General features: G+C 43.6%; 1 protein-coding gene across 1 annotated transcript in view; it reads left to right on the top strand.

The window, feature by feature from the left end:
- SCN4A (sodium voltage-gated channel alpha subunit 4) overlaps window positions 1-14,599 on the top strand; it is a 58,432-nt gene that overhangs the window by 28,923 nt on the left and 14,910 nt on the right. The window contains exons 15-17 of the mRNA XM_036754765.1: window positions 5,086-5,547; window positions 11,888-12,023; window positions 12,706-12,860. Of these exons, the coding sequence (XP_036610660.1) occupies window positions 5,086-5,547; window positions 11,888-12,023; window positions 12,706-12,860 (753 nt within the window). The remainder of the gene's footprint in view (window positions 1-5,085; window positions 5,548-11,887; window positions 12,024-12,705; window positions 12,861-14,599) is intronic.

Raw genomic sequence — 14,599 nt, 5'->3', positions numbered from 1 at the left:
GACCCTGGAAAAGTCACTTAACTTCTGTTTGCCTCAGTTTCCACATCTGTAAAATGAAGGGACTAGACTCAGTAACCTCTAAGGTCCCCTTTCTGTGCTAAATCAAACATATCCTCTAATACTAAGTCTAATATTCTTTCCACTATACCACACTGACTCCTAAAATAAAAACAGAACAGAAAACAGCTAAAAGGAACAGAGGAAATAGATGTTACCAGACACCTGGGATGAGTTCATTGCCACAGCTGGACATGAAGTAATAACTCTTTGTTGCCACAGCTGGATATGGAATGTTAGCTCTGAGCTTCCTGGCAGCCAAGGCAAGAAGGGAAAAATTTGGGTTTATTTATTTATTTCTCATTGTCTGGTCATAGGATCATAGGATGTTACAGCTAGAAGGGAGAGAGCATCTAGTCCAACCTCCTAATTTTATAAAAGGGAAATCTGACCACTGGACAGCTAGCTTTGTGACTGCTGGGCCACCTCCAGTTGTCCTGATCTATATCTGGCCACTGGACCCAGACGGTTCTGGAGGAGAAAGTGAGGCTGGTGACTTTGCACAGCCCTCCCTCACTTAAATCAAATTCATTTGCAAGTCATGGCATCATCTTCCTGATGTCATGGTCCTCTTTGAGAATGAAAGATAAACCACACATAGCTTTGTGACTAGCTGGTAGCAAAGCCAGGATTAGAACCCAAATCTCCTCACTCAATGGGACCGTAAGTAGATCTGACATGAATGAGTTCACATTTTCCTATCCTTAAATTCATTTTAAAATTTATCATTTCAACTAACAAGCATTTATTTGCTGATCCTCCCACCCACCCACACCCATTTAAAAGAAAAAAGGAAAAGGAAACCCTTGCATAGATATGCAAAATCAAGTTAAGACAAATTCCCCTTTCCAAAAATCTATGTCTCTTTCTACACCCAGAGGAGTGCATCTTCCCTCTGTCGGGAGTCAGGCAGCCTTCTTCATTGTTCCTTGGAATCATGAGTGGTGACTGTATTGTCAGAGTTCTGGCATCTGTCACAGTTCTTTGTCTTTACAATGTCGCTTGTTGTTATAAATTGTCCTGAATCTATCACAGTTCTTTGTCTTTACAATGTCGCTTGTTGTTATAAATTGTCCTGAATCTATCACAATTCTTTGTCTTTACGATGTCGCTTGTTGTTATAAATTGTCCTGAATCTATCACAATTCTTTGTCTTTACGATGTCGCTTGTTGTTATAAATTGTCCTGAATCTATCACAGTTCTTTGTCTTTACAATGTCGCTTGTTGTTATAAATTGTCCTGAATCTATCACAGTTCTTTGTCTTTACAATGTCGCTTGTTGTTATAAATTGTCCTGAATCTATCACAATTCTTTGTCTTTACGATGTCGCTTGTTGTATAAATTGTCCTCCTGCTCACTTCATTCTGCATCAGTTCATACTTCCCAAGTTTCTCTGAAACTGTGCCTTTAATTATTTCTTATGGCACATTAGTATTCTATTGTATTCATACACCATAATTTGTTCAGCCATTCTTGAGTTTCAAGGGTACCCCTTTAGTTTCCAGTCTTCTCCTACTACCAAAAGTATTGCTATAAATATTTTTGTATATGCGAGTCCCTTCTTTCTTTGATCTCTTTGTGGTACCATTTAAGAATGGCATTTTGTTGTTGTTTTAGTGACTTGCCATTTCCTTAACTTATTTTGCAGATGAGGAAACTGAGGCAAACAGGGTTAAGGGACTTGCCCAGGGTAACACAGCTAGTAAATGTCTGAGACCAGATTTGAATTCAGGTCTTCCTGACTTCATGCCTGGTGATCTATCCACTACACCAGCTAGCTGCCCCAGGAGTGGCATAGCTAGGTAACTGGGTATATATTGTTTATTGACTTTGGAGAAGTTCCAAATTGTGCTAGACCAATCCACAGCTCCTCCAACAGTGCATTAATATGCCTGTTTTCCTGCAACCCCTCCAGCGCTTGTATTTTCCCTTTTTGTCATCTTTGCCAATCTGAGGGCTATGAAATAGAATCTCAAAGTCGCTTTAATTTGCATTTCTCTAATTACTAGTGATTTAAAGGATTCTTCATGTGATTATTGATAGCTTGAATGTCTTCCTTTGAGAGAACTGCCTCTTCATATTCTTTGACCATTTGTCATTTGGGGGATTCTGGCCCTGGATTCGTGAAGGAATTTATCCCATGGAAACTTCCATAAGAGACAGTGATCAGAATAATGCACAGTGTCCTCAATTATGGTTTAGCACGAGACAATTGAAATGTTCATGTCTGAGGTCCATCCTTTTTTTTCTTTTGATTTATTTAGTATTTTATTTTTCACCAATTACATAAATTTTTTTAAACATTTGTTTTTAAAGTTTTGAGTTCCAAATTCTCACCCTCCCTCCTTACCCCCACCCAATGAGAAGGCAAGCGATTCAATATAGGTTATACGTATGTGGTCATGCAAAGCACATTTCCATATTAGTCATGTTGTAAAAGACCAAATAGACCAAAATAAACCAAAAATAGACCAATAAATAATAAATAGACCAGAAAAAGCCCCAAGAAAAATAAAGTAAGAAAAGTATGCCACCATCTGTATTCAGACTCCATTAGTTCTTTCTCTGGGGATGGATAGCATTTTTCATCATAAGTCCTTCAGAGTTGTCTTGGATCATTGCATTGCTGAGGATAGCTAAGCCACTCGCAGCTGATCATCTTATAATATTGCTGGTACTTTGTACAATGTTCTCCTGGTTCTCATTTCACTTTGCATCAGTTCATGTAAGTCTTCCCAGGTTTTTCTGAGAGCATCCTGCTCATCATCTCTTATAGCACAATAGTATTCCATCACAAGCAGATACAACAATTTGTTCAGCCATCCTCCAACTGATGGCCATCTCCTGAAGTCCATCCTTTATAAAAACTGAAGCTATAAGGTTAAGCCCATGAAGCCACATTGGTAGAAGAGTCAATGAATGAGACAAAGGATAGATGGTTAGAGAGGCAGAAGGAACATCAAGAGAGCTTGGTGTCCTAGAACGTGAGGTGACAGGGAGACGAGAAGGAGATTTAAGAAGGAATAGGAGGGGCAGATAGGTGGCACAGTGAGTAGAGAACCTGCCCTGGAGTCAGACCTGAGTTCAAATGTGATCTCAGACACTTGACACTTACTAGCTGTGTGACCTTGGGCAGGTCATTTAACCCCAATTGCCTTGCCTCCCCCCTCAAAAAAAAAAAAAAGAATAAGGAATGACCAGTAGTATCAAACACACCAGGGGTTAAAGAGAATAAGAATCAGATTTAGCCAAGGGGAGGTGGTTGACAGTCTTCTCAGAGTACAGTCCCAGTAGAATGTTGGCAAATAGAGCCGGAACTTCAGGATTTACTCTCTTTTATTAGGAGTGAGGATATGGAGACCACCCACCCTAGAAATGGAGCCAGAAAAGACAGGAGAAAAATAGGGCAGGTGCTGTTGGGGACTTTAGGGTCACAGAATGATTCTACATCTTTTAGAAAGCAGCACAGTCTAGTGGAGTGTTGGGCTTGTAGTCAGGAGACCTGGGTTCAAATCTCAGCTGTGACATTTATAACCTATGTGACCTTGGACGAACTGCTTTCAACTTGCTGAGCCTGAGTTGCCTCATCTTGCTATAAGGGGCATAATGATATTTCTATAAGAGGAAGGATGGAATAGTGGATGGAGAGTTGGTTTCAGACTCTCGAAGACCTGGGTTCAAAACCCACCTGGGACACAAACTAGCCAGAGGACCCTGGGCAAGTTATATAGCCTCCCCATCTTCTAGGAAACTCTCTAGGTTATAAAGAAGGTGCTCTGTGGAGTTTTCTTATTCAGGAATTCCCTTTAGTAATGAAACCTACCCCAATCCCTAATAATACTTGTACTATTAGGAAAGTGGAAACTTGGTGGCTCAGTAGATAGAACATTGGGCATAAAAGACCAAAGTTCAAATCCCACCCTAGACACTTACTAGCTATGTGACCCTGAGAAAGTCTCTAAATTGCTCTCTGCTGCCTCAGTTTCCCCATCTGTAAAATAAGGAGAATAGTAGCATCTCTCTCCCAGGGTCACTATAAGGTTAAATGAGGAGAAATTTGTAAAGCCCTCTGCACACCTTAAAGAGCTATGCTAGCACTACTTCCTGGGGCAGCTAGGTGGAGCTGTAGTTGTGTCAGGCCTGAAGTCAGGAAGACTCATATTCATGAGTTCAAATCCAGCCTCAGACACTAGCTAGCTGTGTGACCCTGGACAAGTCACTTAACCCTGTTTGCTTTGGTTTCATCATCTGTAAAATAAACTGGAGGAGGAAATGGCAAACCACTCCAGTATCTCTGCCAAGAAAACCCCAAATGGAGTCACAAAGAGTCAGACACGATTGAAAGGACTGAACAAAACACTACGTACTACTTGTAGTAACATAAGGGAAACATATGTTGATATATCAATGATTTCCATATGGAATGTTCCGCCTCCAATGCCAGTGGAAAATCTCAAACTTTTTGTCACTTACAGTCTTAGAGAGATGCCATGTTGATGCAGCTTATAAATACTCAGTTTTCCTGATTCTACCTCTAGTTTTCTATTCATTGTATGACCCTGCCTCTCTAGGCATGTTTAAAGGATCTAAAATAAAAGGATTAACTGGATGTGGGCCTGCTGAGGGGTAGATGGGTCCAGAATCCTCAAAACCAGGGAAAGATGGAGTACTCCTCCCCATCATCACATCTCTATGACGTGTTACACCCTCACCCACATAACACCTTGCCTGTCAAGTTCTTCTCTACAAGTCCAAGCTGGAAAAATGCCTGGTTGGTCTCTTCCTAGACAGGTCTCGGGTGACCAGCTGTCCTGCATCTCCTCCTCTCGTGTTGGTGAAAGACAGAAGTGACTGCTCATCAGTCCTGGATCCCTGGTTTGGGAGGTGGGCATGGGTTCTGCCAGTCTTTCCCTGTCTTAGACACAGATGTAAAGGGGACACAGAGTTGCCAAGAGATAGTAGGGCCCCTCCTAGAAGGTACAAACTGGCCCTGAATGAGCTCAGACTCAGTTTCCTTTCCCTTCAGGTCCTGAATCTGTTCCTTGCCCTGCTCCTAAGTTCCTTCAGTGCCGACAGCCTGGCAGCCTCTGATGAGGATGGGGAGATGAATAACCTTCAAATTGCTATTGCTCGCATCTCCTGGGGCATTGATTATGCCAAAGCCTTCTTCCTGGCCCTCTTACATGGTCAGATCCTGGCTCCTGGAGATATGAAACAGAAATCTGAGAAGGCTGAGGAGGGGGACGGTGGAGAAGAAGAGAAGAAGGAGCAACAGCAACAGGAAGAGGAAGATTTAAAGAAGGACAACCACATCCTGAACCACATTGGTGTGGTGGAATGCCCGCCAACTAGTATTGAACTTGACCACATGAACTTTATCAACAACCCATACTTGACGGTGCAGGTACCCATCGCTTCTGAGGAGTCTGACCTCGAGATGCCCACAGAAGAGGAAACAGACACATTTTCTGAGGCTGAAGAGATTAAGGTGAGCACCCCACCCCACCCCATCCCCGTCCTCTGTTCCCATAACAGTCATGCAATTGTGCAATTTGAAAGTTGAAAGAGACCTCAGTAACCATCTACTTCAAATCAGACACAAAGGAACCCCCTTCATAATATACGTTTCAAGGGCCCATACAGACTTTTCTTGAAGTTCTCCAAGGAGGGGGTACCCACCACCTCTCAAAGCAAGTTTTCTGACGCTGAGCCTAAATTTCCGTCTTGGCAGCTATTGATCCTGGATCTACCCCCTAGGGCAGGGGTGGGGAACCTGCAGCCTTGAGGCCGCATGTGGCCCTTTAGGTCCTCAAGTGCAGCCAAGCACTTGAGGATCTAGAGGGCCACATGTGGCCCTGAGGCTACAGGTTCCCCACCCCTGCCCTAAGGCCAAAGACAACAAAAATCCCTCTAACACTCAATTCTCCTTCAAATACAGCTCTCTTATCTCCTCTATCCCAGGCTCTAGGAAGGAGTACTCATTTCCCTCTAGAATTCCCACTATTTCTACCTTGGCAACCAATTCCTTCACTATTAGTGAGAATCAAATCCAAAATATAATTTCCCTTTGTTGGTTCCTCAACGTTTTGAAAGATGAAAATGTTACTAAAACAAATCAGGAAATTGTTAGCTGCTCTGCGTTTGGGAGAGAGACAGAGACAGACGGAGAGAGAACAAAACAGATATTGGGATAATTGAAGTTCCCCTTCAAGTGGCCCATCTGTTTTAGGCTTCTGATCTGTTTCCAAAATTCCTCATCTACATTCTCTTTCTGTATGAGTGGTCTGTAGTATAACCCAATGACAAAAATTATTTCTAGTTCTCCACCATTAACTTTCACCCAAACATTATCCACCATATTTTTCCCTCTGATTCCTGGATTCACACAAGTAAACCATATTAATATATGATGCTATCCCACCTCATCGCACCCCACTTTTACCTCTTTTGTATGTGACAAACCCATCCAGAGCTACATATCAGTCATGGGTTACATCCCACCATAGCTGGGTGATACCCAGGAGATTAAATTTGCTTTTTTTGTGTTAGGACCTCTCACTCATCTTGCTTGTGGTCTAACCTTTGGTCATTTCTGTACAGACATTTGAAGCCAGGGGATTTTACTCCTGGCTCCCTTCTCAGATTTCATCTTGTGAACTCCTAGGTGTGTGTCTTAATTAGTATTCTTATCTGAGATAGCTAGATAGCACAATGGATAGAATGTTGGGCCTGGAGTCAGAGAGACCTGAGTTCAAATCCAGTTTCAGACATTTACTAGCTGTGAGACTGTGGGCAAGTCACTGAATCTCTATCTCAGTTTTCTCAACTGTAAAATGGGGATAATAGGAGCGCCTACCTTGCAAAGTTGTTGTGAAGCTCAAACGAGATATTTGTAAAAAGAAAAGCGGTTATCATAGTGTCTGGCACATAGTAAGAACTATATAAATGTTTATTCCATCCCCCTCTCCCTTTCTTCCTACGTGTAGCTATTCTCCATGGTATTGAGCTTGGGAGATATAAATAGACAGTCTTCTCCATCCCTTTTAGTTTACGGCCTTTTTGATTAGATAATCACAATATTAATAGCTACTCAGAAAGGCAGCATAGCATAGAAGGTAAAAGGCTGATTTTGGAGTCAAGAAGACCTAGGTTCAAATTCTGCCTCTGAAACACCCTGTACAAGTCATTCAACCTCTCTAGTGCCCCCAAACAAACCCTAAATCTGTAAGGTTTTTAATTTGTTTGTTTTTGAGACTGGTTCTCTCTATCAGGCTGGGAGTACAGTTACCACTCACAGCCCAGTCCCACTCCTGATTGACATGAGTGCCTTGACCTTCTCTGTAGTTGATCTGAGCCAATCTGACCCTTCTTAGGCAGCCTGGTGGCTTCCTACCCCTCTATCCCCACCTACGCTCTCAGGGACTCACCATAGCGGTGCCAGGCTTAGTACTCAGAGGCTCGGAACTCCGTTGTTCAGTCAGTCCTCCCCAGGAGCAGGGATTCTAGGTGTGTTTCATGCTGGGTTCTTAAATCTATATTGGTAAAGGGAATTTGGACATATTTAGACGAAACTCTATAGATCCATTGTGGGGCAGACAAATGAAAATTAAGGCAAATTTAAACGGCTTTTTAAGGTTTGGCTGGCAGCTAGACGGTGCAGTGGATAAAACATTGCCTTGAAGTTAGGAGGACCTGAGTTAAAATCCACCCTCACACTAGCTGTGTGACCTTGGGCAAGTCAGTTTGCCTCAATTGCCACCCCCCCAAAAGAAGCTTTTTAAGGTTTACTTAAATTTTCCTAATAATCTTGAAACACTTAGCCCTCTCTTTTTTCAGTGTCTGAGCCCAGATTCACACCATGACACCCCACCCTCACTGACTCAAGATACTTCCTCTACTCCAACTTTTCTTCCTTTGAATCTGTCCCTCCTCACCCCAAACCCCCAGTCATTATTATGACTTTCTGGATCTGCCAAAACCTTCGTCTTTGTAAAGGGGACTAGATTCCCTGAGAGCACTGAATCCTTTTCCTCACTAACTTTCTGTGTATCTGTCTCTGATTCCCTCCATGCTTTCCCCCATGATGTGTTCACCCCCGCACCCCCTCCCCCCCAACCATACACATACAGACAAGAACCTAGGGTCTGCAGCTCAATGTGTCTCAGGTATAGGTTTTGCTAGCTTGAAACAGCTCGCCAGGAGAGGGTGCTGTTGAACCAGATCACAGTATCTGGACAGGGAGCATGACTGTAGAGTATGGCAAAGCGCTGCAGTATCTTTGCCAAGAAAATCCCAAATGGGGTCATGAAGAGTCCACTGCACAACAACCACAACTCACTCTCAGGACCACTAGGCCAAGAGTTCTTCCCTTTTTGGGGGGCGGGGCGGTATCTTAGACCTCTTTGTCAGTCTGGTAGATCTTTTCTCAGCATGATATTTTTTTAGATAATTGGAGGAAATGCCAAATTTCAATTAGGGGTTAGTAAAAAGATTCAATTTTTTCCCCTGTCCACATTCATTTATAACTAGAAATGCTTGTACTAGAAGAAAGGGTCTCTCCAAGTCGCTAAGATTTGGGTAACAGTTCAAGGAACTGGGGAGAGGCCTTAGAAATGGAAACAGAAACAGGACAATGTCTCTGGGGAAAACTTATTCCAGGAAAGCAGGAATGATGGCTGGGATCTCTATATGCCCCCATTCCCCTAACATCCTTTAGCCAGGGGAGCCTGGTCAAGTCAAATCAAGAAGCGTTTGCTAAGTACCTACTATGTGCCAAGCGCTGTACTATATTGAGAATGCAAAGAAAGGCAAAAACTAGTCTCTGCTCTCAGGGAGCTCACAGTCTAATGGAGGAGACAACATGCAAAAAACTATATATGAACCAGCGACAGACAGGATAAATTAGAAATAATGACAGAGCTCCCCTCTGTGGAGGAACTAGCATCACAGGGGATCAGGAAAGCCTTCTTGCAGAAGGTGGGATTTTATTTTATTTTTTTTGGAGAGGGGAAGGCAGGGCAATTGGGGTTAAGTGACTGGCCCAAAGCCACACAGCTACTAAGCGTGTCAAGTGTCTGAGGTCACCTTTGAACTCAGGTCCTCCTGACTCCAGGGCTGGTGCTCTACTCACTGCACCACCTAGCTGCCCCAGAAGGTGGGATCTTAGCTGGGACCTGAATGAAGGAAGCTGAGGAAGCCAAAAGATGAAGATAAGGAGAGAATTCCAGGCAAGGGGGGAGAGCCAGCGAAAAGGCCTACTCTGATTGTTTGCCCCTCACCGTGCCATACCTCCGGCGCTATGAGATGCTACAAATTCATGCTTTGGCTCAATATGAGCCATCCCCTCTCATATTGTCTGACCTTTGGCAAATCTTTTAGGCATTGTGGCATTGTGTAAAGAGCACTGGAGTTGAATAAGGAAGGGCCTAGGTTTGAAGCCTGGCACAACGAGTTGTGTGACCATAAATAAGTCACTTACCCTGCTAAGCATCAGGTTCCTCATCCTTATTTTTTTTTACTCATCTTTAAAATAAATACCTATAGTACCTAACTGACAGGGCTGTTGCGAAGAAAAGAAGGAAACATACATTTATTGAGCACTTACTGTGTGCCAAGCACCGCGCAAAGCAATTTATTAACATGATCTTACTTGGTCTTCAACAACTCTGGAAAGTAGGTGCTGTTACTATCCCTATTTTACAGTCGAGAGAACTGAGCCACACTGAGGTTAAGTGACTTGCCCAAGGTCACACAGTAAGTGTCTGAGGCTAGATCTGAACTCAGGTCTTTCTGACTCCAGGCCCAGCACCTCCTAGCTGCCTCTTTCTGAGGCTCAAATGAGACGATTTTTGTTAAGTTCTATAAAAATGTCGATTATTTTTCGTATTATCCTTGCTGACTTTATCTGTAGCCTGGGATGAAGGGAAGCCAGTACAAGCTAGGGCTGGCCTTCTTAAGGGAGCTGGAAACCCTCTATTCCGTCTCAGCTACTATTCAAATCAAGTCAAAAAAACATTTATTTAGCACCTACTATATGTATTGCACTGTGCTAAACTCTGGGGATACAAAAAAAGGCAAAAATAAAGGAAATATGACAGGAATTTGGGAGCTGGACCCATATGACCTTTGCCCTGAAGGTTCCAGAAAATGTGATGCCAATCCACCTAAGGCCGAATTCTGGCTGGGCTAGCTGGTGATGATGACCATTCATATGGCTGGCATTTATACAGCATGTTAAAATTTGCAAATTCCTTGGTATACATTGTTTCATTTGATCTCCACCATGGCCCTTTGAGAAAAGTCCTTACAGGCATTATCACCCCATTTTACAGGTGAGGAAATTGAGATTTAGAGAAGTGACTTCCCCATGGTCAAGTAAGTGTCAAAGATAAGACTCAAAGCACTCTTTGCATGATAATCAGTCAATAAATATTTATTGACTGCCTACTATGTGCCAGGCACTGTGCTAAGGGCCCCTCTACCTTGTCCAGAGCTCAAAACCCTTTTCCTCCATGCTCTACATCTTTCCAGGGATAACCTTCTCTGGATACTCAAAGACAGAGGGCCCTGGGAGCTCTGAGGATGAGGAGCTGGGGTAGGGAGGATTTGGGAATCTGACTCTGAAAAACATCAGTCTGTCCTAGTCCGGGAAAGAAATATAAACTGCTTCAGAGCCTCCTCCACCCCCCACATCTTGCTTCAGGGATCAAATTCCTATTGGGTTTAAACCGGAGGCCGTTGGCTCAGAGATATTTTCCATGCTGCCTGGACACATTTTGCCAAACAGAACCTGAGGGTTAGGCCTCGGGCTGGGGAGAATGGTTGGATCTTGTGTGTGTGGAGCTCGGGCTTCTCCTGGTCTCCCATCTTCCCCTCACCTGGGACGCCCTTGACATGTTCCTATCAGCTCACTAAACTATCCCCCCATTGGCCACTCCCTGGTCTTCCTACTCACTGGCCCATCCCAAAAGTTCCCTCAACCTCTCAATGAATTGCTCTCTTAATTCCTCAATAATTCCCTCTCCCTATTCCTCTACTTCCCCGATCCTCACACACATTTCATCGATCTACCTCCCTAACTTTCCGGCACTTTCAGTTCCCTCCCCATACCCGTTACAGACTGAGAGCTAGAAAGGGACCTTGGAGGTCCAACAGTGGTTAGAGAACTGGGCCCGGAGCCTGGAAGCACTGAGTTCAAATCTAGCCTCACTTGCTAGCTACGTGACCCTGGGCAAGTCAGTTAACCACTATAACTGCCTCAGTTTCCCCAATTGCAAATGAGGACCATAATAGCACCTGTATCCCAGGTCTGTTGTGAGAATGAAATGAGCTATTTATAAAGTGCTTAGTATGGTGCCTGACCCGTAGTAGGGGCTTGGTAAATGCTCGTTTCCTTTCCATTCTGTATGACCCTGAGTAAATTACATAAGCTCTCTCTCCGCCAAAGTTTCATCATCTGTAAAATAAGGATATTAATAGCGCATACCTCGCTGGGTTGTTGTGCAGATCAAATGTGAAAGTGCTCTATTAATACAAGAAAACTCTTATCTAGTCCAACCCCTTCGTTTTACAGCTGAGGAAACCGAGGCCCAGAGAGGCTAGGTGACTTGCCTAGGGTCGCACAGGAAGTGTTCAGAGGTGGGATTTGAACCCAGGTCTTCCCAGATCCAAGTCTAGCCCTCCATCCACTCCTTCAGGCAGCTTTTATCCATCCCCTCCCTCCCATTCCACTCTCCCCAACTCCAGCCTTCTTCCATCCCTGCCTGGGTCCGGGTCCCTCATGGGGTCCCAGGAGTTAGAGGTCACTGGTCCCCTCTGGTCCCCTGCAGAAGCCACCACCCCCCAAGTACGATGGGAACTCCTCGGTAGGCAGCACCGCTGACTACAAACCCCCTGAGGAAGAAGAGCAGCCCCAGGAAGAGGAGAATGCTGAAGGAGAGCTCCCTGAGGAGTGCTTCACTGAGGGTGAGAAACTTTGGGCCCCTGGGGGCCAAGGCCACTCCCACTCCCTCTTTCACAGAAGACAGAACCCTTACCATGGCCAACACTGGAGATCTTGTATTGAGATGTATGAGGAAGGAGAGGGCCCACCTCCAGCCCCAGGGCCCTCAACCCTTGCCGCTCCCCAGTGAGGTACCCAAGAATCCAAAGGAAAGCATTTTGCCTTCTCTCCTAGTCACCCTGTCTTAATCCAGCTTCACCGGGCCTTCCTCCAAGTCCTTTCTTAGAACTAATTTAAATCCAGCCTGCCAAAATTGAATTCTACTCCTGCCCAGTTAGGTGGGTGTTAAAGGACATGTCAGTGGAAAGAAGCCAAAGTTCCCCATGGAGGCAGGAGGTATTGAGATGTATCTCCCTCCTTCCCTGAGTCTTGGCTCAACAAAGATGGAGTGAGTGGGGGGTGGAGCAAGGGGGCTAGGAAGTTCAGTGGGGAGATTAGGGGACAGAGAGAAATATAGGGGCCACTTTCCTTTTCGGTGAGATGAGAAGAGCCTCCCTTTGAAGTTCCACAGGTATGAATGGGAGAGAGGGGAGAGGGGCATATGATAAAGGAAAGGATTGGAGAGCCTTGCTTGAGACTTGTGACAGACCCCCATGGTGTAGTGATCCTCTCTCTCTCTTCCTAGTAACACTTCTTTCTTCACAGCCTGTGTACAGAGATTCCCTTTCCTCTATGTTGACATCACCTCGGATCGAGGGAAAATATGGTGGAACCTTCGAAAGGCCTGCTTCAGGATGGTAGAACACAACTGGTTTGAGTCATTCATTGTATTCATGATCCTACTCAGCAGTGGAGCCTTGGTGAGTGTCATCTACCGACCTAGTCCTTCTTCCACCATCGTCCTGGGGTTCCTTTCTAGGGCCCAGCCAAAGGGGAAGACCCTGTGTCTACACTGTTCAAAACAAGGTGCATAGGTCCCCCTCTTGGCTGCTCATAGCCACAGAAGGAAGAAGTCTCCTATATGATCCAGATGTAGTTTCTCTTTGATTTATTATTAACATATAAAATATATAATTATATGATTTAATAATATAATAATAGCTAGCATTTATATATCCCTTTAAAGTGTGCAAAGCACTTTAGATACGTTGTCGTATTTGATCCTCACAACAACCCTGGGAGATAGGTACTATTATGATTCTCCATTTTCCAAATGAGAAAACCAAGTACCACAAACATTGTGACTTATCCAGGGTCATACAGCAAATAAATCTCCAAGGTGGGATTTGAACTCAGTTCTATCTGGCTCTCTATCCACTGTGCCACCCAACTATATCATTTTTGGCTCTGGGAACATAGAAGAGGCTTTGAACATTTTTTTTTGTATGTTATGGGCTTTGCTTTGGCAGTCTAGTGAAGTCTATGGACCCCTTTTCAGAGCGTTTTTAAATATATAGGATTCCAAAGGAAATCAGTTATATTGAAATACAGCTATAAAAATGTTTTTCCCATCCAAATTCATAGACCCCCTGAAACCTATCCACACTGGCCCTTTTGGGGTCCCATGAACCCCAGTGTAAGAACTCTTACTTTATAGGGTTTATTATTTTAAAAGCAATAGATTGGCATCCCTTATTCTATTTGACGCAGGTTGGTGATTGCAATTTCTGATTGTTGGGGATGAGATAAGAACAGGGAAGAAGGTGTTTCCTAGGCCACTTGGGGAAGCCAGATTAGCATTCAATGTATCATTTAGATGCCACATGCTGTACTAGGACATTTCTAATCTCTCTAGTTGTCAGTGATTTCTACCTCTTGAATTATTTGGTATTGCTTTTTATTTATTTATCTATATGAATATTTTTAAATGCTCCTCCTCTCCATCCCACCCCCCCAGAAAATATTAGCTTCAAAGATAGATACCGTTTCATTCTTGTTTTTATATCTCCACAGACTAGAACTGGACATCCTATAGAATGGGTGCTTAGTAAATGTTTGATGAATTTAATTAAAATTTAACATCGGTTTTTTTTCTGGATGCATTGCTCAATCTTGCTGAATTTTCTTCTATTAAAAAAAAGTCTTTGTCATAGGAGATAGCTATTTGGGAGAGGGAGAGAAAGATAGGGGAAAATCCAAGTGATATAAAAGCAAAAGATATCAATAAAAATCTTTTTTAAAAAAAAGGTATTACTGTCCATAACCCACAAAGAAGATAACTATTGAGATTTGATTGTATTGGGCATAGATGAATAGTAGGGTTTGTTGGGTTTTTTTATGTCCCTTAGGGAAGTTTTCTTACCTCTCGCAGGCTAGATATCTTAGAAATACTGCTAGGATCATACACCTTAGTAACCCTGCATCTGGGTGGTCCATAACATCTCTGCTGAAGGATGAATAATTCTACCCATCCCATTCTGCAGTTAACTGGTCAGATTCTAGCTGGGTATTGTTTTCTGTGGAGTGGTGATATCATTTAAGGGTAGAGCTAGCAGCTAAATGGAGCAGTGGATAGAATTCGAGGCATGGAGTCAGGAAGGCTTCCTGAGTTCTAATCTAGACTCAGACACTAGTTGTGTGACCCTGGGCAAGTCACTTA

This window comes from Trichosurus vulpecula, chromosome 4, assembly GCF_011100635.1.
Source record: "Trichosurus vulpecula isolate mTriVul1 chromosome 4, mTriVul1.pri, whole genome shotgun sequence".
NCBI classification, from domain to species: Eukaryota; Metazoa; Chordata; class Mammalia; order Diprotodontia; family Phalangeridae; genus Trichosurus; species Trichosurus vulpecula.
Note: the sequence above shows the minus strand (reverse complement) of the source record. Positions and strands in the feature narration are given on the sequence as shown.